We start from the raw sequence: 25,839 nt of genomic DNA, 5'->3' as shown, positions 1-25,839 counted from the left end.
AGAGGAAAACTTCAGTCAGAATTGATGTTTGCTGGTACCAGCTGTGTTTGCTGAACAAGGTGGCTTGGAAGGATCAATTGAGTTTTCTTGTCTTTTTTTTTTTTTTTCCCTTAAACAGCAAACACGTAATATATATACTTAACAGGCCAATCGGAGACAGCTCAAAGCGTAGCAGTGAAGGAGACAGTTTACATTTTGGGAGGAAGAACTAAACTGATGTGATCGGAAACAATGATCATAAACCGAGATGTGGCAGTTTGAAGCAAGGTTTAGAGGTTTTACTTCTGAGAGCAAAGGTGCATTCAGCACACCACAGCACTGCTACAAGCTTGAGGTTTTTTTATTTTTATTTGTGATCAGTAATATGAAATTCACTCATAGCTGTCAAGGGAGAGATCTCTTCGAAACTGGAATTGTAGAAACAGCAGAGATGACATCTGTGTTACAATGAAGTAATACGGTGTATGTGACTTCATTTTTCTTTTAGAAAAAAAGCACTGTAAGATAAAATTGTCTGCTGTGCTCCCTGCAAAACCTCTGTTTTTAAAAAGTGTTGCTTTGTTGAATAGTGTCCCTTTTTATACTTGATTGATATTTATACACTAGGAGAAGTAATGTAATGCAATATTCAGGTGATGACTTTAAGTACTGTCCCTTCAGTGTGCAACACAAAAGCAAAAGAATGGAAAATAAGCAACTTAAATTTTTGCACGTTCACCACTCCAGTGGTGAAGATCACTCTGTATTTTAAAGAGTGAATTTCATAACAAAAGTTTTGGTTTCTCCTGTGTGTCTGCGCACCTGCTAATGTGTACACACAGGGTTTTGGATGTCTTCAGTCTAGAAAGTTAGACTTGTCATCTGTAGAATACATGCTGCTTATCAGCGCATAGAGCAGTCTGGTAGGTTTCAGGGCTAGAAGTCTCCTAAGATGAGGAATTCACTTTCATGCAGACTGTGAAGTTTGATATTTATTGATATAAATTGATGATAAATTGCATTTATCATGGTATTCCTGAGAGCTCTGGCAAAGCTGGAGCTCCACTGTGTCAGGCACATGTAAGAGCTAGTACAGTCACAGGGCGTAATTGGCTCTGCACTTTGCAAAGTGTGCCATAGGCTCAGGAGAGGATAGGCAAAAACCAGAGACACAGTGGAAAGAAACTGTATTCCAAACTAGCAGATATGTATGCTGATTTCCTCTGGAATAGGGTTAATTTTCTTCGTAGTGTTGGGAGTGCTGGTGTAATCTGTGTTTAGGATGAGAGCAGTGATGATGACAGTGATATTTTAGTAGTTGCAGAGAGCCCTTTTCTCAAGGACATTTCAGCTTCTTGTGCTGCCCTGCCAGCAAGGAGTGTGGGAGGTCACGAGGAGCTGTGAGCAGGTGGAGCCAGGAGAGCTGGGCAGGGGATGTTTTGTAGTAGATGGTGTCATGAAAAAGAAACTGGGGGTAGTTGGGGTGTAGGGGGGTGGGGGAGAGCTGTTGCTTGGGGCCAGACTGGGCATTGGTTGGCAAGTGGTAAGTGAATGTATTGTGCATTGCTTGTTGCGTAAATATATATATACATGTATATACATATATGCATCTATGTATTTATGTATATATATTGTGGCTATTATTTTGCTTCCCATTTGGTCTTATTAATCTTCATCTGAATTTACATGTTTTACTTTGTTTTGCTTTCTCAATTTTTCTCCCCCATTCTGCTGGGGAATGAATCAGTGAGTGAGTGGACGTATAGTGCTGACCTGTTGCTGGGTTAAAACCACAGTGTTACAGAAGGGTAATCAGAGTCCTTCACTGGCATCCTTTCTATTGGGCCTTGCTGCCTTGTGGTAGCTGTTGGAATTCTTGGAAGCTCTGCAAATGTAGAGCTTGTGAGAGAGAGAAGGAGGAAAAAACGTTTCTGGCTACATTTAATAATTTCTTTATGTGCTGTGAGATTACAGTATCAGTTTTTATACTTGCTCAAACCTTTGCATTTGCAAGCATTTTAATTACTAGAAAGGCCTCTGCAACAAGATGTTCACTTATTGTATGTATGTATTGCACGTAGGTAGCTCCAAAAGTAACGCCTCCTATTTATTTCCATGGAAACCATGACAGATACATATAGTGCAAAGTTTGATAGAGCAAATTCTCAACTAAAAAAACACTATTCTTCAAAACAGGCCCAACCATTAGCTAATCTTTTCCACCAGCAATGAACAAGAGCCTACATGCTACACATAACAATCAGCACCAGTGGACATGACCCACTGTCACTGTTGCCACTGCTGATATGCACCACCCACACCTCACTGTACTCATATCCACTGTTTGTTCTCCAGAAATTTTCAGCAAGTGTTGATGAATGTCAGTGGGTGCCTTTTCCTCCTGCATGGGGGGATTCAGAGACACTTTTGTTTCATCTGCACTTCCACATCAGACACTGCTCTGTCACACAGCAACAACACGTCATGGGACATTGGTGGGAAGCTTCCACCTCTACTGACATACCACCAACATCCGCCTCTGATGGCGTGGGCCAACAACATTTAATAGGAGGAATTACTTTTGAAGCAGTCCTTGTTGTTTGTAATATATTTAGCACACAGAATCTAAACCCCACAGAAGTCTGTTTTAGAAAAAATAATAGCCTGCACCTAGTCCAAGGACTCACTGTAGCCCTCTGGTTATTTCTGAAGGTCTTCAAAGTCTTCAGCCTGTATAGTGACAAGCTGAGGTGACATAGCAGAGGCAGAGCTGAGACCTAGAGGAGAAGATTTAGAAGAAAAGGGAACCTCTGCTTAGAAACTGGAGTAAGGCAAGAGCTGGTTCAGAGTGCTTGGCCAACCCAGGCTCCTAGGTGAGGAAGGGCAAGTTCATTCCTCTGTGCACTGCTGTTGGAAATGGGTGCACAGTCCTTGCAGTGGATCTGCCAACCTCAGTACTCGGAGTGGCACAAACCTAGAATGAGATCACATTTTCAGTCATCTTATCTTTGGCTGGCTAGCAAAAAAGGAATGATGAACTCATTGAGTCCTCAGTGTGCAGGTGAACTGAAAGGCTCCAGCCTATGCTGCTCTCTGGCTGTAGAACATCCCTAAGGGGGAAAGTCCTGTGTTTTGTTGATAACATTTGCTGTTTTGTCTGCTAAGAAAAGTTCAGCACTTCAAAACTTGGATGTAAAAGTTAATACGTAAAAATTGTTGTGGCCCTTGATAAATAACCCCGTTGTTGAATGCTGGTAGCTGATCCTGGGGTCATTCCTTGCACAGAATTATTATTTGATGTAGTGTCAGTGTCAGCTTTGTAAGTACTGTATTTCAGTTTCTCTTACATAATTTGAGTTGTGATGGTGAGGATGTTATAATGAACACCGTGCTCCTCCTTGCTTCCCTTGAATCTTGTGGAGAGAGAGGATTTTATTTGGGTTACATTATTTTAATCGATAACGGAATAACCAATTTGTGGTCATAAATTTCTTGATTTCTCTTGGTACTAGCAAAACTGAAAAAGCTGGCACTTTTTGCAAAAAAAAAAAAAAAAAAAAGTTTTATTTTAAATTTTGCAAAAAATTCCACTGAAATTAGATTTACTGTTGTTTTCCCTAGAAATTATCATAGCTGTTGAAACTGTGAATTGCCTTGCTTTTCTAGTTTTTCTTAGTTTCTCTTTCAGATTTTTCATATTTTTGACCTCAAGAATTAGTAGTGCTTGCATGCAACTTTGAAAATATTCAGGTAGTTGGCTTTAGAGGGAACCTGTTGGAAAATAAGCTCTTTAAAAAGCAGAGCTAATGAAGCCTACTCTCTGCTAGAAGTTTGTTCTTTATCTTTCTCCTCCTTCCCTCTGCAGTGCCTCCCCTGTCCTCTACTTCTCTTGCTGGCAATGCAGCAGCATGTGCCATGGCTGAGGTTGGAGCAGTGCTCTGAGTGGCTGCTGCCTTTGGGAGTGGTTAAGATGTGAGTCCTAATACTTGCCTTTCATATGTAGCAGATATTAATTTGGGCATCTTTTGATAGCAGCTGGTTGTTTTGGAACTGGGTTGGGTTGGGACTCGGAGGAATTTGCTTATCCTTCAATCTCTTTTCAGATTTGATTGAAGATAGCCAACAGATTTAAAAAGCAACAAGAAACTTTGCTAGAAGTAGATTGTGGAAGAATTCTGAAAGAGCTTCCGTTGCACAATACTCTTCTGTCTGCGTTTTCTTCTCCACAAATTTGTCTGTGTGTTCTTTCTCACAGCCTAGCTTTCTGTCCTCTGTGCTCTGTGAGTACACAGTCTTCAGCACAGAAATAGTGTTGGACTGCTGAAGTGAACCAAGATGCTGAAGGCTTGAACGCAAGCACTATAATGAGAAGTTCTATGAGCTACTTTGCCTGAAGGTTAGAGCAGATGACCTCCTCAGCTCCTTAGATGACCTCAGGATAGATTCCAAACTATCCTGTGCCATTACAATCTTACTCATAGACAGGACAGCACATTTACACTGGGACAAAGTATAAGCAGGTATATCTGAACTCTGGCAAACTCCCTTCTTTCATCCATCTCCACGTCACTTGTTCAGCTGACCAATACACTTCCCTCTTACTGATTTATAGTATTTTCCCCCCCAACAGCCCTAACCCCTCTCAATTTTTTTTAAAGCCTTTCCAGTCAATTTCTGAAGCTGTTATTTATTTTGATGGTATCTGAATAGTTTGTCAGTTTAATTCTGAAAGTGGCAGAAAACTACGAAGAGTCACAAAAAGAATCACCTCTCCAGTGAAGAAAGGCTGAAAGATTTGGGGTTGTTCATCCTGCACAGGAGAAGGCTCGGGGGAGGCTTTGTAGCAGCCTTCCAGTACTAAACGAGTGTTACAAGACAGTGAGAGACGTTTTACCAGCACCTGCAGTGTCAAGACAAGGGATAATGGTTTTAAGTTGAAAGAGGGTAGATTGAAAATGGATATTAAGAAGAAATTTTTTACTCAGAGTGTGATAAAGCACTGACACAGGCTGCCCAGAGAAGCTGTGGGTGCCCCATTCCTGAAGGCATTCAAGTCCAAGTTGGATGGGGCCCAAGGCAGCTTGAGCTGGTGGGTGGCAGCGCTGCCCATAGCAGAATCCCTTCCAAACCAAGCTACTCTATGGTTAACCGCAAATATTGAACAGGACCTTAGCAACATGCATCAAATCCATAATGTATAGGTACGCTAATATTTTGGCTATATATAGATCAGCAGTTAGTATATTCTCGACAGGAAGTCGAGTAGTAAAATTAACCTACTTTTTGATATGTTTATAGATTCAAAGATCTTTCTCAGTCTGAAAGCAGTATGGAGCATAGAGATGTGCTTATTATTCAACTAGCAGTAGACCTTTGTATCTGAAGTCTTACCGTTTGACAGTTTTGCTTAGTCTCTTTGCTTAGTCTCTTTGCTTAGTCTCTTTGCTTAGTCCTGTGAAAGGGGACTAATTCATATTAACTAGATTGCAAAGGCCTGAAAAATTAATGAGATTTCTTATACATTCTGTATGAGAAATCTCCATATACACGTCTTTCCCAAATGAATTGTTTTGTTCTTCAAACATCTCTGTGGTGCCCTAAGAAAAAACGGTCAACTTCCTTCTATGTAGCTTACAGTGTTCTAGATGAAACGCATTATGAAAAAAAACCTTGCTGATAGAGCAATTTTTGTGTCACTGTGTCCAATAACCTGTATACGCTTCTCCCCATCAGTGTCTTTAACTTCTCCATTTTCACTTGGGTGGGTTAGCTGAAAGATAACTTTTTATATGAGATTACTTTTTACAGACATAATCAAAAGTTTTCATGAAATAAAACTACATGTGGAATATGAGGGTGTCTGATGCTAGTAAAACTTGAAATTAGTTTGCATTTTTGGTTCATGTTCTGTGACCTGTTGAATCTTATGGAAAAAAATTATGGATGTTAACTGTCTTATTGGCTCTGACTTAACTTCTTACCTGCCCGGACAGTTTTAAGGGTTGCATAAGCTAGATCTTAAATGATCAATTTGAACAGTCATCTTCCCATTGCCATGTAAGAAATTCAGATTTTTTTTTTTTTTTTTGGTGTGTGTATAAAAAATATCTAAATGTAAAATGGATATTTTGTTTGTGTAACTGCTAATACGTCAGCAGGTCTTCTCTAACAAGAACTCTGGAACTAGAATCTTAAAACACCATTAGAACTGTTCTGGTTGCCTATAGCTCATCCTGCAACATAGAGACTATTCCATCATACCTAATTTAGTTGAACACAGGAAGAATTATTTGAGTAGAGGAAATGCAACCAAGGCAATGGTATCAGTGAGCTGAAAGTACGATTCTATGATGTAGCTGATTCCCAATTATGATACAAGGTACAACTGAGTATGCGCAACGGAAGCTTCTTGAAGTTCAGAAAGGGGCAAGATACTGAAACAGGAATTACAGTAGGCAGAAAAACATGGATATGTTTAGTGGAAACAAATTAGGAAAGTAAAATGATAGTATGTGTAGTGAAAGCTTTTCCCATTCTTTACCTCAGTGATCTGTCATTTAAGTATTTATTATATCATGTCTTCTGTTTATGATTTAACATATTCTGTTTTCTTTTCCAGATCAGATTCAGCTACCCAGAAACATGATTGAAAACAGTATGTTTGAGGAAGAGCCTGATGTGGTTGACTTGGCAAAAGAGCCCTGTTTACACCCCCTGGAGCCCGATGAAGTTGAATATGAGCCAAGAACCTCACGGCTCTTGGTGCGTGGCCTTGGGGAGCATGAAATGGATGATGATGAAGAGGATTATGAGTCATCAGCAAAGCTGCTGGGGATGTCCTTCATTAACAGAAGCTCGGGTCTCCGGAATAACATGTCTGTCTATAGACAAAGTCCAGATGGTTCTTGCTCAGTGCCCTCTACGAGGACCATGCTGATTTGCACTGGAGTTCTTGTGATTGCAGTTTCAGTGATAATGGTGATTTATCTTCTTCCCAAATGTACCTTTACCAAAGAAGGCTGCCATAAAAAAAATCGTACAATGGAACTAATATACCCTTTGGCAACCAATGGAAAGCTGTTTCCATGGGCAAAAATAAGACTTCCTTCTGATGTAGTACCACTGCATTATGATCTTGACTTGCAGCCAAATCTAACTACCCTGAAATTTACAGGCTCTGTGAAGATAGTGGTTAATGTCACCCAGGTAACTAAGAAGATTGTGCTTCACAGCTCAGGACTAAATATCACCAAGGCAACTATTACTTCAACAGGAGGAAGTCAAGAAAAGGCAGTTGAATTGCTGGAATATCCATTGCATGATCAGATTGCAGTCATGGCTCCCGAATCTCTCCTTGCAGGACAGAATTACACTGTCAACTTGGAATATTCTTCTAATTTATCAGATACATACTATGGCTTTTACAGGGTTTCTTACAAGGATGAGAATTCTAAGCAAAGGTAGGTACACAAATGCTGCTTTTCTCTTATGTTGCTTCTAGATTGTACTTTGATAGAAATAACAAGATTAACTTTTTCTGTTGAATGTTTTATGCAACTGGTTCCTACTGAATACTATGAAAAATCTTCTGATGTTTTAACTCTGGAGATTTTTTTTTTAATATATCAAATTTCTTCCTTATGTTGTTGACACTTTGCAAAGCTGCTATAGAGATAGATTTTTAACAGTGATTAAAATCAGCACTGTCTGAAAACTGTCTTTTATGGGTGAGTTCATTAAGTGAGGGCAGCTTCTTCCTCAGTTCAATGTGGTTTCCTATGAGCTCCACATGGCACTCTAGCATCGCTTTTTGTTTGATTTTTGATTTCTTTCTTTCTTGTTGATACAACCACTGTTGCGGGGAGTGCTTTTTACCAAGAAGATTAGAGAATGTAGCTGCCGACCACCGCTTATTGCAAATACTCCTTATGCTTATCGCGTGCTTAAGATTGTTCATGCCTTTGTTAGCACAGAATAATCCATGCAGATTTTCTGGAAACAGAGCAGTATAGGACAGGACAGTTCACTCTGTTTACAGGGAAGTTGTTGTAAAGAGCACATAAAACAGCTGTAAGGTAAAATAAAGATATGAAATCCTTGGCAGCTTGTGCTAAAAAATACCAAGACCTAAAGTTTAAAAAAAAAAAAAAAAAAAAAAAAAATTAGTGACATGAGACTGAGGTGAAAAGCAAGAATAAGATGTTATCAGTGCTACAAATCTTCGCATCAGCAGAGAATTTGTACAGAAGTGCCCCAAATGCTTATGAATGGGTTTTGTTTCTTGAAAGGAGAAGATAAGCTTCATAATTAACACCACAGAAATTATCCTCTGGAGAAAAAATCAAATTTGGATTTTTATTTATTTTCACTGACTTTAAAGAAGACCGTTCAGTAAGCTGTTAGTGTCTTTTTGAATGAGACTCCTTGAAGACTACAGCAGAAAAGTGTTAAAATTTGGTTATAATCTTTCCAGTGAGATATATGTAATATCTGCATGCTGCTAATGTTTGAATTACTGAAGTCCCTCAAGGATTGCTCATCTTTCATAAATAATAAAATGTCTCAGTGTAAAGGTGATGCAAATTAAAAAGCAAAAACCAAAAGCCACCGTAAACAGATTGCATCCCCTTTGGGGTAAAGGTGAAAAAAATTTGAAGCTTCCTGTACCAACATCAGGATGATGTTTGAAAAGAAAGATGGGAGTAAGAAGTTGAAAGCAGGCATAAAGAGAATAGGCGTAGAGAGCAGGCATAGAGAGGCAGCAGCATGCCTCCTCAGAAAAGGGTAGGTCCACAGTGTTGGAGCTGGAGGGAAGAAGAAAATGTAACTCTCAAAATTTGTGGGAAGTTGGTAGAAGGGTTTAAGTAGGAAAAAAAAAAAAGCAGTTGAAAACGCTATTCTTTCCTCTGTATCTCTGGTAAATGGAAGTCAAATGGGTGAGGTCTGTTTTAAGCTTTTCTTGTCTTCAGGAACAGAATTCAATCGCAGATGCTCTCTAGTAAAAGTTTTACTTACTGCAGCTAGTTAATATCAAAATGCTTGAGAAGGAACGTAGTCCACTGAGAGATTCTCACATGATAAGACACGTATTACAGGCAAGACAGTGCATGAATTTACACAGCATCCAGTAGGCAGGAAAGGGAGCAGGAAGACAGATGAGTTTTGGGAGTGTCCAAAGGCAAATGTGCAGCAGTTAGATGGAAGAGCTTCCCTGCAGTCTTGTTTGCTGCTGAGGTGTCAAAACTTTCATGTAGTGTGCACAGTCACTAATTCAATTTTTCAGTTTTTTTTAATGTTTAATTCACTTCTACTGGAAATTGTGTGACATATTTTAGTAATTTTTATGTAGTTATGTTATCAAGGTGTAGGATAAGGAAACAAAAAACAACCAAGGAGATTAGTCCTCCAGTAAATATATTTCTTTGATTTCAAAGAACTCTTTTCTTTGTAATCCTAAGGGAACGTTTATTCTAGCTGGACTAACCATGTCATGTATAGATTGGAAAGCTTCTTCTGTGGCAAGCAGCTACAAGGTTTGTGGAGGAAAAGTGACTGTTCTTAATTTGCTCTTCTTTACTCTTTTCACTAGGTGGTTTGCTGCAACTCAGTTTGAGCCTCTTGCTGCAAGATCTGCTTTTCCATGCTTTGATGAACCAGCACTTAAAGCTACCTTTTCAATCAGGATCAAGAGAGATGAGAAACTTTCCACTCTGTCGAATATGCCAAAGGTACTTAGTTTTGTATGGGAGTTTTTGTAGAGCAGTCCTCTAGGTAATCCACTTAAGTGCTTGCATTGTATTCGTTGCATTAAAGTCCAGAGGTTTAACTTAAAATTACAGAAACGTACATGTTGGAACTTGAGAAGGTAAACTGCAAACTCTGTGACTTTATATAATAAAAAAGTTTATGTTTCTCAAGGATGTGAACTAAGTATCTTTATAAAGAAAAGTAGACTGTTAAACGCACTGCACAATGTAGGGTTGCGTAGGGATATACAGAGTGTCACATTGTGTAATGGATATATATATATATATTAAGGTGGGCTGTGAACTGACTGAAGGAAAGAAGCCAGACAGTTGTGATTAGTGAGACAGAATCTGGTTGGAGGTCTGTAGTGGAGTCCCTCAAGGGTCGGTACTATTCAATATATTCATCAGTGACTTGGATGAGGGAATAGAGTGCACTGTCAACAGGTTTACTGATGACACAAAACTGGGAGGAGTGGCTGATATGACAGAAGGCTGTGCTGCCATCCAGTGTGACTTAGACAGGCTGGAGAGCTGTGGGGCAGGGAAGGGAGGTGTGGAAATTTAATGAAATATAACAAGGGCAAGTGTAGAGTCTTGCATCTGGGCAAGAGCAACTCCACATACCAGTATAGTTTGGGAACTGAGCTGTTGGAGAGCAGCGTAGGGGAAAGGGACGTGGGCATCCTGGTGGACAGCAGGATGACCATGACCCAGTACTGTGCCCTTGTGGCAAAGAGGGCCAGTGGCATCCTAGGGTGTATTAGAAGGGGTGTGGTTAGTAGGTCGAGAGAGATTCTCCTACTTCTCTACTCTGCCCTTGTGAGACTACATCTGGAGTACTGTGACCAGTTCTGGGCCCCTAGATCCAAGAAGGACAGGAAACTACTTGAGACAGTCCAGCGGAGAGCCACAAAAATGATTAAGGGAGTGGAGCATCTCCTTTAAGAGGAAAGGCTGAGAGCTGGGTCTCTTTAGCTTGAAGAAGAGGAGACTGAGGAGTGACCTCATTAATGTTTATAAAGATGTAATGGCTGAGTGTCAGGAGGGTGGAGCCAGGCTCTTCTCAGTGACATCCCGTGATAGGACAAGGGGCAATAGATGCAAACCAGAATGTAGGGGGTTCCACATAAATATGAGAAAAAACTTCCTCATAGTGAAGGTGACTAACACTGGAACAGGCTGCCCAGAGAAATTGTGGGGTCTCCTCCTCTGGAGACATTTGAAACTCACCTGGACACGTTCCTGTGTGACCTAATCTGGGTGTTCCTGCTCCCTCTCCTGCAGAGGGATTGAACTAGATGATCTTTCAAGGTCTCTTCCAATCCCTGTCATTCTGTGATTTTGTTACAGCTGAATGGCTATGGGATTGATTAGCGAGCAGTACTGGTGGTAGTGGATGGCTGGACTAAATGAACTTAAAGGTCTTTTCCAACCTTAGTGATTCTGTGACTCTTGCTCAGTGTAAAGAAGCCATTGCAGGAATTTTGTTGTTAACTAAAATAGTCTCAACAGCCCTTAAGATTCCCTTTGAGGTTTATATGTTTGCTGATATTGCACATTTGCAAAATATTAGAATGTCTTCATCATAATTTGTGTAACTACGAACAGTTCTTGTGAAAGATATGCCTAACGTGGAAGGATGGGCTTTTGAGACTTAGCAAAGGGAAATAGGCTGTGAACAAAGCCTCAACTCCAGAATTCAAATCAGGATCTGGAACTCCTCCAACTCTAGATCCTTTCAGTTAAAATTTTATATGATCATATCATTTTATATGAGCATATCTGTATTTTATGGTGATGATTAATGCCATTAAGTGTTTGAAGAAAGCTTTACAGAAGCGTAATTCATTCAGACAGCTCATCAAGGCTGACATTACCTAGTCTGTCTCTGAATGAAGTTGTCTCTCATCAAAAACATTATCATCATTTATCACTCAGTAGAAACTCATTAATACTGACATTAATCTAAGCAGTAATTAAAAAAAAAAATTACACCCTCGATGTTGATGAAACCTACGTGTACACTGTGCAGTTTAGTTTCCTGAAGGCTATCAAAGGCTCAGGTGCTGATTTAGTTGAAATCCAAACTAATAATTATGCCTTTGCGAAATATTATCTTGCTCACATTGCATGAATGTTTATTTTCATGGGTATGTGGTGATTCTCAACCTTTTCTTTAATGGGATTGCAAACACTTTGGTTTAAACCAGGCCAAAGAATACTTTATTGGCTGTTCACTTCTTCACTGAAAGATTCAATGTGCAGACTCTTTTGGACAACTTTCATGTTTGATGTAGACAAGAAAGGATGCTTGCTTACTTATTGGACAAGTGGCTAAGCAGATTTCATAAACTGCTGCTGTAATTTTTTATGTAGAAACAGTAAACTATTGTTTGCTGTTGCTGCTTGTACATAGCAAATTTACCAAGCAAACTGCAAATGGTTTTTAAAAGTTTATCGTATTCTTAAGTGTACCTTCCACAGTTCATGAGTATTCGGAAAGACACACTTGAGCCAAAATTCTTTGCAGCTTTCCTACTGCACCACACTACATTAGAATGTTTACTGTTGCTCTGTTTCCTGTATATTCTGCCTTGCTCATTTCTGATAGATATCGTAATAAAGAATATGAGAATGGATTCAGAACAGAGTAAAATATCCTGAGCTGGAAGACACCCACCTGTCCTTCTCATGGCCTCATACAGAATCACCAAGAGCTGAAACCCTGTGTCTGAGCCATGGAAATGTGACTTTCTCCCCTTTCTACTTGCAGTGAAAAATAGGTTGATGTTGTGTACTCATATTATCATAAACAATGATATTATAGATTTTCCAGATTGGTCACCTGTATGGCAAAAGAAGGTGATGAAATTGCCTTTGAGTGGGATACAGGCACTACAGAGCAGTAATAGGTAATAAAGAGGGAAAATTGGCTAACCCCTTCCAATGACTGGCAGTGGCTCAAGGGGTGCAGTCTCCATCCAGAGAGGTGCTGCACCCTCCACTGCTAACCCTTAGATGAGGATGAGAGGGGAGTGGATACAGGTTTTTGATCATTCAGGTGCATTGCTTGCACCTGAGCTCTCTGGGTTAGGCATGCCTTCTCACCTGGTGCTCAACCACTGATTCAGGCCGTGTCCTGGCAATTCCACTGCAATCACCTTAACTGTAGGCTTAGCTATTCCTGTACTACGTAGAAAACATGCATGTATTTCCTTGTTTCTGTCACCACGGTCTGTGTAGAATCATTTTTCAAGTGACTTGATGGCAGTCCTGCCATCAAATTTCCTTTTAAATGACATGATGTCTCTCTGTCATCTTCTTGGGATTTTGACTCTTGCTCCTGTTTGTCATCCCACTTGAATTGCCTTCTGCTGTCTTAAATACTAATCTCTTCTGCTTAGCTACCTCTTGCCACAGGCGAAAGATCCTGTCACCTACGCTCATTTGCTGTTATATTACATCTAAGAATGCAGTTTTTAAATAGATTTGGAAGTGGTCCCTTTGGGTTTTGTAATTTGTCAAGAAAACTTGGTCTCCCCTGCTTGTGAATCAGTAAAATCATGAAGTCATAGGCTATTTTTTTGGCTGAACAAAATAAAGAAATTAGACTTGACAGTTTCAATGGAAAAATATGTTATCTGAGGTATTCCCAGTATCAACAAGCTCTTTTAGCAGTATCAACTTCTATATGCAAAACCTTTTACTGGCATGGTTTATTCCTTACTTTTCTTATCCAAAGTGTTCTAGCATGTGCCAATGTCTTGAATTTTAGATTTAGCTTGACTTAGGTATTCTGTTAGGTAGTATGAGGTCCCAGTACACCCAGTATGTGCAGTACTATAGGTTAGCGAGTTAGTTCTTGCACACAGAATGAAATGTGGATAAAGGGATCATGTTGTATAAATTGTATTGCATTGATGAGATCACTACTAGGATAGGCTTTCTTGTGAAAATAAGCACTTAAACAAACCTTTGCTAAGAAAAAAAATACAGATTTTTGTAGAATAACTTGGGTCTGGAGAACAGACCATGTTGGATGGAGAGAACTAGTATCAGAGTTCTTATTTTATGAAGGAGAATGTTAAAGGATGAGCTTCATCATTTTCTGTAAATATCTGCATGAGCAGGAGAGCTCAGAAACTAGCATGCATGCAGCTAATGCAGCAGTATTTAGTGGCTGACACATTCAAGCTAGAAGAAACTATGTCTTTTGGGTTTGTGGCATTTTGTGATTGATTTTTTTCCGTTTTCGAAAGAGTTTATCTGCAGCCACATTAGATTCTCTGTCAGGGTATCACCTCTGTCACGTCTTTATGAAAATAAAGCTGTGGTAAAGACAGATATTTTTTAATTGACTAAAGAGGTTCAGGATTAAACTTCTGCTCCTATGTGGTGGTCAGACCAGGTGATTATATCTCCGTTCAGAATTAAGTGTTTATCCCTCTTTCAGTCTGGCAGTTAATTTTTTGGAGGCAGTTAAGTGTTAGGCCATTGTTTGGTTTGAAATAATCCCGTCTAAAAATAGAGGGGTTTTGTTTCTCAGGTTTTTTTTTAAATTTATTTTTTATTTTTAAATGTTGATTGTTTCTGGAAACAAAAGTACTTAGGAATTTTTGGAAGGCATGTGTTCTTCACTTTTTCAAATGAAATCTCTACCAATTTGTGGGTGAGGAGGCAGAAAGAGAATCATTCTGCTTTATTTCTTTGTTTTTAATAAGGAATATGTCTACTTACCTAATTTTGAGGAGAAGTCTAGGGAGAGACAAATATTTAATTCATGCAGTGCCTGTATTTTTAGCAGGCTATACTGAACTGTGTCTCTAGCCTAAAGCTCTTGCGGATTAATACTAATCTTTCTGTTGAATTAGGAGCTTAAACTAGGGGCTTTGTGTGAACTAAATGAGATACCGGGTGTCTCCAACAAGGCAGTCTGGTAATACTTCATATTAAAAGCTTATTAAGTAATTTGGGGGTATATAGGCTTAAAATGTTCCAAGCTTCTCATGCTTTATTACACCATGAGAAGGTCATAGGCCTTATCTGTTCCACAGAAATATAACTAAAATATAAATATATTCTGTATGTTTGCTTATGAACTATTCTTAGCCACCTAAATGAAATTATTTAATTTATTTTAGTGTTCTTTTATTTGTGTTAATATTTTTCTTTTATTTGCAGAAAGCCACTACTCCTGTGACAAAGGGAATTGTACAAGATGAATTTTTTGTGAGTTTGAAAATGAGCACGTACCTGGTAGCCTTTGTTGTTGCAGATTTGAAAAACATCAGTATGGAAACAAACGGGAGTCTGGTACGTTTAGTCTATTTTTAAGTCACCCTTCACCCTCTCCCAGTCCATCCAAATAAACCTATAGCAGATAGAAAAGTCAGTAAGCGAACACAAACTTTCCACAATACCGAATGACTCTCTCCCTCCCCCATTTATTTATTTATTTGGTTTCATTGTGCTTATCACAGGTGGTAGGCAATGATCATATGCTGCAGATTGAACTGATTTTTGGGTTTATGTCAGATTCAGAAGACTTCTACAGCATGGATCTCAACATAATAGTAGATATTCAGAAAATGTAAAATTCCTTGAAGTTTTCTTAATTGGAAGCTTTAAATGTTTAGTTTTAATGCTTGATCAATGAGAGATTCCTCTCATACAGGTATGAGTTTGGAGGATGAACAGAAACAGTACAGTTCCTAAAGGAAGCCTGCATGCTATTTTCTCTTTGTGGATATAGCCTAAGGTCATGGAGCAGTTTCTACAATGTGTGCCATTTAAGTTACTAAATAAAGAACATGATAGTTCTAGGAAATGTTCCTTCGTTAGTCCAGGAGTTTCGTGTAAGCAGTAATTTTCATGACTGCATAACTGTAGAAGGAACTGCCCTTTTGTGGTGAAATGTTGGAAGTGTAAGCACCTACTTAGTGCTGAGAAGGAGCAGTATCATATAGGGAGCAGTAGCATCGTAGTGGGATAAGAAGCCCTTTTCTAAAGGAGTACTGAGAATTGTTACCCTTTAGTCCAGTGAACCAACGTCATGATCTATATTTCTCTAATATACAGATGTAAAAACATGCTGTTCAGTAGAATTTCGTTCTAATTTGGACAAGTATTTCTAACTATATCTGAATATGACAGACTTCATTTGATCTAGCTTGAAAAGTTTCTTTTTTTTTTTTTCCTTGTGACTTGAATTCAGCTCTGTGGTTGAAATTTCTTTTGGCAAATGTAGCCAGTTCTTTACTAGGGAGGAAGGAAGTTGGTCACTACACTCAGTGTTTCCTGTTTGCAGAAAGCCTGAAACAACTGTATGTGGTATGCTTTCGGTTTTTTATAATAGATTTTAGCACAGATCATCAGTATTTTGGAAGTATTTTACGGTAGGCCAAGGCATGTGGGAGAGGAGAAAGAATGAATGATGTATTCTGATGGAGTGATTCTTCTCTGTGTTTATTTTTATTCTGACCAAACAAGATTTGCCAAGCTAAGGAAGTCTAGCAGAGCTTTAGAAGACACCACACAGAGTCTAGCAATATGTAGTACTTACCACCTTACTGAGGACAAACATAAGAATGATAATACCACGTCAGGCTAGAGTGCAGCTGGTGAGTTATTCTATTGGCAAGATTGGAGACTGTAAGAAGGAAAACTACTCTCAACACCTTTTGGTGTTATGCAAGGGCATCCAAACCAGGATGAATCTGTATCCTAATGGAAGTTACTTTCTTGATAGAGCCACTTTGACATGAACGGGAGACTGTAACCAATCCATTTTTATGAGTGTTTTTTGCACTATATCGAAAGTAGCCATACCTGAGATGTGGCATTGGATGAATTTTGTGCCAATTATTATCTGTTGCAAAAATTTCTTGTAGATGATTCTAGTGTTTTCATACTCATAGCCTAACGTACAGATAATTGAAGTATGCAAGGAGGATCGGTTAACAGGAGAAAATAAAAGGGGAAAATGGATCAGTTTCTGTTTGTACAGAGTCTTCCTGAATATCTTCCTTAAAGATGTCAGCCTTGAATTGTTTTTGTATACACATCAGTCAGTTGGATGGTCTGTATATGTTTTGACTAGTGAATAAACTCTAGCAAAGAAATCTGATCTTCAAGTACAGCTTTATAACCACTTACTGTAACTTGTATCTGTACTGCACAAACTGTGTTGTATCTATTTCAGAATGTTCTGACCACTTGAATTTGTGTAAGTTTCTTTATAATTGTAAGTTTCAAAATCATTGCTCTTGTCTGTTTGGTCTAGGTGTCTGTCCATGCCATACCGCAGCATATAAACCAAGTAGAGTATGCTCTAAACACAGCAGTGAAACTTCTAGAATTTTATGAAAAGTACTTCTTAATAAATTACCCTCTTGAAAAATTAGGTAAGTTCTTTTGAACTTTTTTAAGCGTAAAATGAAACCCCAATCAGTTTTGAAAAATGTGGGGGAACATTAATTCCTCTCAAATGTCTTTATTATTCCTTTTTAAAAAAATATTATAAAATACCTCTGAAATAAAGTTCCTTAGAAATTATTTTAAAAATTCACGATACAGCTTATGGAGTGCAAACATTAATTGAATTGCAAGCCAGAAAATATTTGTAATCTTTTGACACTGAGTTACTTACAGTTTAATGTAACATGACAGAAGTAGTTCACTGTACTGAGCTTTGATAGGAAGATGGAAAATTCTCAGTCTTTGAATCGTGTTGCCTTGAATAGTGTCAGTAGTGTTTCCTGTTTGCTTGTGTGCATGCAGTATCTATAGGCAGTGTCTGTGTAGTGCTTTAAGTTGTTTGCATGAAATACTGCTGAAGAAACATGGCTATATATAAATCTATGGGGCCTCTGGTCTTGAAATGCCAGTGCATACTCACACCACAGAATTTAAATAATGAGTTTTTTTTATGGATTATGAAGTAGAATAGACAGACTCGAAATAGAGAGGTGTTTTAACTCTATCTGTTTTCAACAGTTTCTTTCAAATCTTTTCCAGATCTCGTAGCAATTCCTGATTTCCAGTCTGGTGCAATGGAAAACTGGGGCTTGATCACCTTCCGAGAAACAACACTCTTGTTTGACAATAATGCTTCTTCTGCAAGGGATAAAAAGCTAATCACTGCAGTGATAGCTCATGAGCTTGCCCATCAGGTAGATTTCAGAGGTCATTATTTAGATGTGGTGGGGTTTTCTAGTGGTATACAGTGGAGGTACACTTAAAAGTTGTTCATGCAAAAGCCTTACTGATATTTTGAAGAATCTTATTTTTGCTACAAAATAAAGTTGAGGATGGTTGGAGTGTCACTGTACTCATTGGATTTTATTTCAGAAAAATAATTATGCTTTTGATCTTCCATAGTGGTTTGGCAATCTAGTAACTATGGAGTGGTGGAATGATCTCTGGCTGAATGAAGGATTTGCTACTTTCATGGAGTACTTTGCGATGGAGGAGATTTTTCCAGAATTACATTCAGTAAGTACTCCCTGTAACTAAGTTTACTACACCTTTACTAAGATATATTCTTTTCATGCTGACCGTAAAGGACTGATTAATTTGAAGTTTACTTTGAGCACCACTTGTATCTGCAGTTTCACACTGTATTTCATTATATTAGAAGTGTTTTTTGTTTTTGTCTTTCTTTTTGTTATGTGGACCTTTTTTCATTTTGGTACTAGTGTACCTGTGATATATGTAGGCTAAAATTGTTCTGCAAAATATCAGCTGTTAAAGGGAGTAGATGCGTATGCGTATCAAATACTAATTTACAGTCTTTGTACTGAAGGTACATTGTTGGCCGGTATTGTCTTTCTCCATGGGCTTTGGCAGTACCAGAGCTTTTGGTTACTAAGTATGCCAAGCATCACTCCTGTCTTACTGTCATTATGGTAACTGCTTGTGTCTGAATTAGTTTGGGATTCACAAATGAGCGATCTGGTTTAAAAGTATGTTGTGGCCCCACCCAGTGGATTCAGATAGCATTGCATTACACCAGTAGTACAAAGCAGTACTCCCAAAGGCATTTCTCTTTACGCACATGGCTGAAGGAGAAGGAATCTTTTTGGTGTAGTAGTCTGGTGATTTAGCAACTTGCTCAGGAACTGAGTGACATAATTTCTGAGGCTCCGGAAAACATGAGGGATTTAATCTTTCCTCACTTGAGGAGAGGGTAGAAGCTACGTTGGTAGAGCATCCCTGTCACTGAATGCAGGCAGAGAAATGATGACTGATGGAACTGCATGGAGGGGCCAGCGGAGAGACTCTTCATCCTGGGTAAGGGTATTTCAGAGGAGAGAAGATATTAGGGCTCCAGATTTCACTTCCAGGAGTGCTTTTGTAGTTTGTGTTAGTTACAGGATTAAAAACCTGACTGGTACACGTTGTTTCCTGCTTGCAGGGTTGTGTCCTTGTCAGCATCCTCTAACTAGGCGTGAGTTCTGTGTACTTAATTCACCATTATTAGTGCATTAAGAAGCTTGGGTTCCTAACGGTTCAGATTTATGTCTTGGAACTGAGTGTTTATTTTTTTTTTTTCTTTGACCTAGCGTGGTTGTTGTGTTTGATGACCACTAAAAGTATGTTTCCAAATCCGTTCTGCTTGTGGGGTATGTAAATGTTGAAAGGGGGGCAAAAAAAACCTGGACTACTGTTTTAACAAGATCGCATTTGCCATTGGAGTAGTTATTTCTGGGAGGTGCCTGACAAGGTGCCATTGCCCACATTGTTCTACCACTTGGTGGTGCCAAAAAGTGTTTTGTTGAACACAAAAAATCACTCCAAGTTCTCCACTCAAAGAAAATTGATTTAAATGTTCAACCATAAGAGATATCTTGATTATCTCATTATATAGGTCTTCTCTGTTTTTCCAATAAGCCATTAAGATCCACGTCTACTACACAGAAACTGTACAGAGAATTGTTTGGTGAAGTCGCAAAGAAATGAAATGGACAAATATGAATGCAGTCAACTTCTTTAAAAGCAGTTTAAATGTTAGCATTTGGGGTTGTTCCATTATGCTAACAATGTATTCAAATATCTGTCATCCAGAAGGAAAGAAGGAAGAGACTTTGGCACTGGGATCCTGTACATTGATCCTGTTACATTACAGCATCATTGTTGTTCATAATTTTGTTAGACTTCAGACTTCTAACATTAAAATATTCTACAGAAATCATGTTTTTCTATTCTCCGTTTCCTGTAAGTTATCTGAAAACGCTGAGCTAAATCTGAAATTGAGCACATAATTATGTGTTTATTAGGTACATTTGTTTTCAGTAGTGCTGTATATACATCACTGAGATGAGCGCTTAAGGGTCTGGATGATGACTAAATGGTGATGGCGGATTATACTGCTGAAATATGGCAGGAAAAGAACAGATTTCATGAATGTAGATTCTGACAAATCTTTTATTGCCTCCACTGACAGAAAGGCAAGCGGTGCTATATCAGACTAATGGAAGACTGAGGCAAAGATGAGTTTTACTGTTCTACTTGTGTATGTTCCAGCTTCTCAGAAACTAAAAAAAGTTTATCTTCTAGGATGAGGATTTCCTAAATCTAATATTCAAGGCTATGATGAAAGATTCCTTGAATTCTTCACATCCAGTCTCTTCTGCTGTCCAGTCATCAGAGCAAATTGAAGAAATGTTTGATGCGCTCTCTTACATAAAGGTAACAACAAAAATATGTAGAAATAATTAGAAAGTGATGTATTAGCAATTGTAAGCATGAATATAGGATTGTGTGTAAGTAGGCATTTAACAGGCAGTCATTTGGGGCTACCTCTAATATCTTTCTGTAGTTTTTATGAGCAACTACACAGTTTTTATAATTAAGAAGAAAATTGAATTTTTGTGCTTACTTAACGCACTTCTGCATGGCGTTTGTTTCAGTACAAAGTTAAGTTATGAAGATGTAAGAAGGGACCTAGTGGGTAAGACACATGACCGGCTGTGCGTACAGGTTTCTGATAGCAGATTTTAACCAGCTTTATAGAGAAGAGTGAGAAAAAGGCACCTGTGTTTCATTTTCTTTTACAGCTTGCTTTGTAAAATCAATATTTTAGGGACTTCCTGAACTGGAGGCTTGATGTTATGGCATATCCTGTTTTTCTTCAACTAGATTATATCCATTTCTAATTTGTAGTGAAACATATGTGAGAGGTTTCTTTTCTTCCCTCCTTTTCTTCCCTCCTTTTTTTTTTTTTTTTTAACCTTCATAGTGCCTTGGGGAGAGCGAATCTCTCTGTTTGCTGAATTTTTACTTACTTTGTCTTAGATATCTTAGGTTTTATGTATTGTGTCCCTTATACCAGTATTTCAGGTGGAAAGCTTTTTATTTCTTTTGGATTAGCTGTCAGTTTTTCAGCACCATGTATCTGTATGTGCTTGTACTTTTTTGTCTGATAAGAAACCAGGGGACACTACTGCTTACTAGAAGGTAGTGTTTGTATTCCAGTGCCCTGTGTCTTATTTAGTTAATGCTTTTGGTTCTTGGAATGGGAAGACATTTGCAGTGTTATAGTTTGCAATGTTATGGATGTGGCTGTTACTGTGTTACAGAACTTGCTTTGTTTTACTGTTTCACTATCCTACAATCTGACACAGATGAATTTTATTGTCTGGAGTAGAAATTGGTGTGCAAATTTATTTCAGCCAGGTTGTTTTACAGACTATCAGTAGTGTGTTGGGGTGAGTCAGCAATCCACCTACAACAACAGAGTGCTTGGAACTGCTTGACCGTAAGACAAACAAAGAAGTAGAACTAAAGTATGGATTTTTGCAAGAGGCAAAATAATGACCATGTTTTCAAAACCTGTAGTAAGGGGTATTCCTACAGTTCAGTGAATAATTAGATCAACAGAGTTCAGGCAACCTTCACTTTCAGGCAAGATATTACTTAAATTCTCAGCCTAGAATTTAGAGTGTGTGAGAACTATACATGTTCTCATGAAAATCTGCCTTTAAATGTTTGTTGATCCTTACTCTAAAATAGTACCAATAGTGCACTGGTACCTTTTCGTGATGTATGGCTGCTAATCTACATTTAGCAGTCCAGTATGCAAGTCCTCAGGCTTGCTAGTGGCTGCGATGTGTCTAAAATAACAAAAAACACCTTTTTGTCTAACATTCCTGTCTGCTTGGAAACTGGAACTGCTCAGCTCTCAGGGAGCTTTTGATGCAGATGAAAATCATACAAATGTCAAACACTGTCTTACAAGTACAGTTCACTACCATGCAGAAGAATATTGCTAAAGAAGTATGTCAGCCTGTGGAGACTTGTCAGTTAGAAAATGCTATTTTGTAGATGTAGTAAATAGAGGGGAAAAGAAATTACTGTCCCGCTTTGTAACTGTATGTGGAGCCTCGGAGATGCACAAAAATACCTATTTTTCCAAAATAATTGGGAAAAAAATTCAAATGGTATTAGACGTTTTTGTGACTGTATTTGAAGCTTATGAAGTGTTCGAAAATATTTTTCCAAAGCAGCTGTGTGTTAAGATCATTATTCTGATGATGAAATGAATTTTGAGATTAAATGAAAAGTAAAATTTGGGATAAAACTCGCTATGTTCTGGTTTTTTGTGTGTGTGTGCTGGATGAGCTATTATGTACATATTCTTCAATGAGTTCTGTAACTGTAATTTATCTTTTTTTTTTTTTTTCCTCTCCCAAGGGAGCTTCACTTCTGATGATGCTGAAGCATTATCTCACTAAAGATGTTTTTCAAGCTGGCATTGAGATATATTTGCATAATCACAAGTATGGATCTGCCCAGAGTGATGACCTGTGGGACAGCATGAATGAGGTACTCATCTTTATTACTCTGCTTTCGTATTTTGTTTTTCACTTCTCAGACTGTGTTGTGCATTTTGGGTTATTTATTTGTTTATGAAAGAAATAAGACAATATGCTGCAAATAAATACTCTTGCTTATTATAGTTCTGTCTGGTGGTGCTTCTGGATGAGGCTTTGTCCAAAGGCACTCCCCTGCTCACTACTGGGCTGGGATGCTGCGTCCAGCAATGAGCTGTCTGTGACACATGAGGAATTGCCCCTGCAAGCTTTGCTTGTGCTTACACAGTTCAACTCCTTCCTGCCTCACAGCACTTTGTGGGTTAGAGCCACTGTCCGCAGAGGCCTTTCTTGCCCAGTTCCCACAAGCACAGAGGGAGGCTGTGCTCACATACAGCCTAAAACCAGATCAAGAGATGTAGCACGCTCTGGTCATATAAATACAGTAGGTGCTGTAGCTTTTAGGACTCCATTTTACTAGTATCCCAGAAAGGGTGCTGTAAGTGGGTATGCACTGCCATATCCACCCCACAGAAAACTCAGCATCATGTATACATGTACTCTCTCTAGAGTTACATTGTTAGTATGTTATAGCCAGACTAAAATTAGTCATCTTAAATGCAGGACAAAACTTTTTTTTCGTAAAGAAGCTGAATCCTAAGTCTATCTGTAAATATCTGCATCTTGGAATGCTCTGTCCTTGTGGAACTTTGTGTCAGTGGCAGTGTCTGTTTCTGCAAGCAGAGGTGGGGCTGCAGGAAAGCCGGATTTATAAACATTCATAGACACTGAGGTTCCTTCTCAGACTCCTCTTTTCCAGTTTATAACAAGAAAATGCTGAATGTTGGCTTGAATAGACAACTTGAATCCATAAGGTGAGAAGTAGGAAGCTGATGAGGGTACCCAGACAAAGAGACAACATGAGTTGGTGAAAGGTGTATGATGCTTCCATAATTATACATTAATTTTCTTATGTTTCTCCTAGCTCCACCTAAAATGTACTGTTGTAAGTTAGAGGTCATATTGTCTTTTTCAGGTTGGACGATCATTTCTGCTAGTAGAAAGGCAGCAATATGTAGACATCATAAAGTATTTGTCCCGCTGGATGTTACAGTACAAACAGATGTTGAACGTTTAAAATAGGTTAGGGTTTAGGATATACAAAGGCTGGTTAAGTGGGATACTACTACTACTACTACAAAAAAAAAAAAAAAAAAAGAGAGAGAGAGAATTCCTACAAGAGTGCTTACTATGAAGGATAACTTGATCATTTTGTAATATGGACATCATCACATTAATTCAATTTCTAATATTCATGCCAGAATTTTGAAAAGGTCTTTAGTCTGAAACATGCACAAAATGCTGTAATATCAATAGTGTCAGGGAAAGTGGGGACAGCAAGTTAGATCTGGGGAGCTTCCTTAACTTTCTTTTCTGTAATGTTCTTGTCTCTATTTTCTCAACGTACCAGTTTATCATAACTGAAACTGCCAGTTTCTCTTTTCACTACTTATCTAGGATATACTCTACTTCAGAAAATAAAATACATTTTCTCCCCTAGATTGCTGTGTGTGAAATTTACACACTCAGTGTTAAAGCACTATAAAGTAGTGTAACTACGTAGTTGGTAAGTTAAGCAGAGAGGTTTGAAAACTTGTATTCCTTTTTTGCCATGTTCTTGTTACGTTATGGTTGTTTTTTTACAGATCACCAATGGAACACTGGATGTAAAAAAGTTAATGAAAACTTGGATTCTGCATAAAGGATTTCCTTTAGTGACTGTTAACCGAAAAGGAAAGATCATCTCATTACATCAGGAAAAATTTTTGTATTCTGTGGAACCAGATAATTGGACATCAGACACGAGGTAATTACCTTCTTACTACTTTATATCCATTAAAATCTACCTGCAGATATCTTTCGTCTTGTACCTTTCTTGTTTGTGTTTTTGGGCTCTGTGTTTTTAATACTTGCATTCAGAGAAAATAGAATGATAGAATGATCTGGGTTGGAAGGGATCACCTAGTTCCAACCCCCTGCCGTAGGCAGAAACATCTCCCTTCTCAAAGCTCCACCCAGCCTGGCTTTGAGCACATCCAGGGAGAGGGCATCTGCAACCTCACTGGGCATCCTGTTCCAGTGTCTCACTACCTTCACAGTAAAGAATTTCTTCCTAATATTTAGTCTAAATCTACCCTCTTCCAGTGAAAGCCGTTTCGCCTTGTCCTGTCACTACATACTCTCATATGAAAGTCCCTCCCCAGCTTTCCTGGAGGCTCCCATCAGGTACTGGAGGGCCGTTCTAAGGTCCCACTGGAGCCGTCTCTTCTCCAGGCTGAAGAGCTTCAACTCTCAGCCTGTCTTCATAAGGGAGATGCTCCGGCGCTCTGATCATCTTTGAGGCGCTCCTCTGGACTTTCTCCAACAGCCTGAGTCCTTGTATTGAGAGCTTGTCAATGGTTTATGGGCTGGTTTGACCTGGTACCATGACTTAACGGAGTGGAGGGATAAGGGAAAAAGGATAGAGAGATGGGCTCCAAAACAAAACAGCAGCAATTTGAGGAGAAACAAGCTAATTTACTAAATAAGATATCGGAATGCAAGATAATACACTATAATACAATGTAATTGAAATTGAAGCTAATAAATCAAATTAAATGAGAGAAAGAGAGTCCGAAAACTGAAAGGCTTTACACTAATGCTGAGATGAGGCATGCGGTCGGGACAAGCAGCAGGGATGAGAGCCAAAATGATCAGAAAAGGGAAAAGAGAGACATCAGGAGACCTTGACAGTGGCTTTATCTCCTCTCTCAACGCAAAGGCCTCTGGGGTGGGTAGTTCTTCTCTTCTGGGACAGGTACCTGGAACTGGAGCATTAACTTTTTAACTCCCAGTGCACTACATGATGTTACAATGTGGAATACCGATAATGGTAACCTGTTCCTGCTTCCACTCCCTGTAGACTTTCTTTTTGCTCCTTGTTGATCCATGGAGGCCTCCTGGCATTCTTAGTCACAATAATAATAATGATATAATGAAGAATAAGATAATTTAGCACAGAATGTACATGTCTAATATCTGCATTGGAAAAATAATTGATGATCCATGCCTATTTCCACCTAAGCAACTGTTAATATTCTGTGGGCTTCCTTTGTAAGCTGATTCTTGTTTTCTGAAGCTTTTAAGCCTAACTTGATGATTTGTGATAAACGGTAGAATGCATTGCTCAGTTTATTTGATATCCAAAGCCTAACCTCACAGGTAAAGATGTCTTTTAATTTCAGGAGGTAGTGTGTGCT

At 38.7% G+C, this 25,839-nt stretch overlaps 1 protein-coding gene across 8 annotated transcripts in view; it reads left to right on the top strand.

Moving 5' to 3' along the window:
- LNPEP (leucyl and cystinyl aminopeptidase) overlaps positions 1-25,839 on the top strand; it is a 53,336-nt gene that overhangs the window by 12,806 nt on the left and 14,691 nt on the right. For 4 of the 8 annotated variants that reach the window (XM_046905711.1, XM_046905713.1, XM_046905712.1 and 1 more), the window contains exons 2-11: positions 3,845-3,951; positions 6,599-7,439; positions 9,569-9,707; positions 14,910-15,041; positions 17,011-17,131; positions 17,745-17,899; positions 18,108-18,221; positions 20,286-20,417; positions 22,422-22,553; positions 24,247-24,407. In XM_046905711.1, coding sequence (XP_046761667.1) covers positions 6,622-7,439; positions 9,569-9,707; positions 14,910-15,041; positions 17,011-17,131; positions 17,745-17,899; positions 18,108-18,221; positions 20,286-20,417; positions 22,422-22,553; positions 24,247-24,407 — 1,904 coding nt within the window. In that variant the 5' untranslated portion in view covers positions 3,845-3,951; positions 6,599-6,621. The remainder of the gene's footprint in view (positions 1-3,844; positions 3,952-6,598; positions 7,440-9,568; positions 9,708-14,909; positions 15,042-17,010; positions 17,132-17,744; positions 17,900-18,107; positions 18,222-20,285; positions 20,418-22,421; positions 22,554-24,246; positions 24,408-25,839) is intronic. The other 4 variants (XM_424862.8, XM_046905710.1, XM_040655820.2 and 1 more) reach the window with 1 other exon arrangement.

Source organism: Gallus gallus, chromosome Z (genome assembly GCF_016699485.2).
Source record: "Gallus gallus isolate bGalGal1 chromosome Z, bGalGal1.mat.broiler.GRCg7b, whole genome shotgun sequence".
Classification (NCBI taxonomy): Eukaryota; Metazoa; Chordata; class Aves; order Galliformes; family Phasianidae; genus Gallus; species Gallus gallus.
This window is presented reverse-complemented; position numbering and strand designations above follow the sequence as displayed.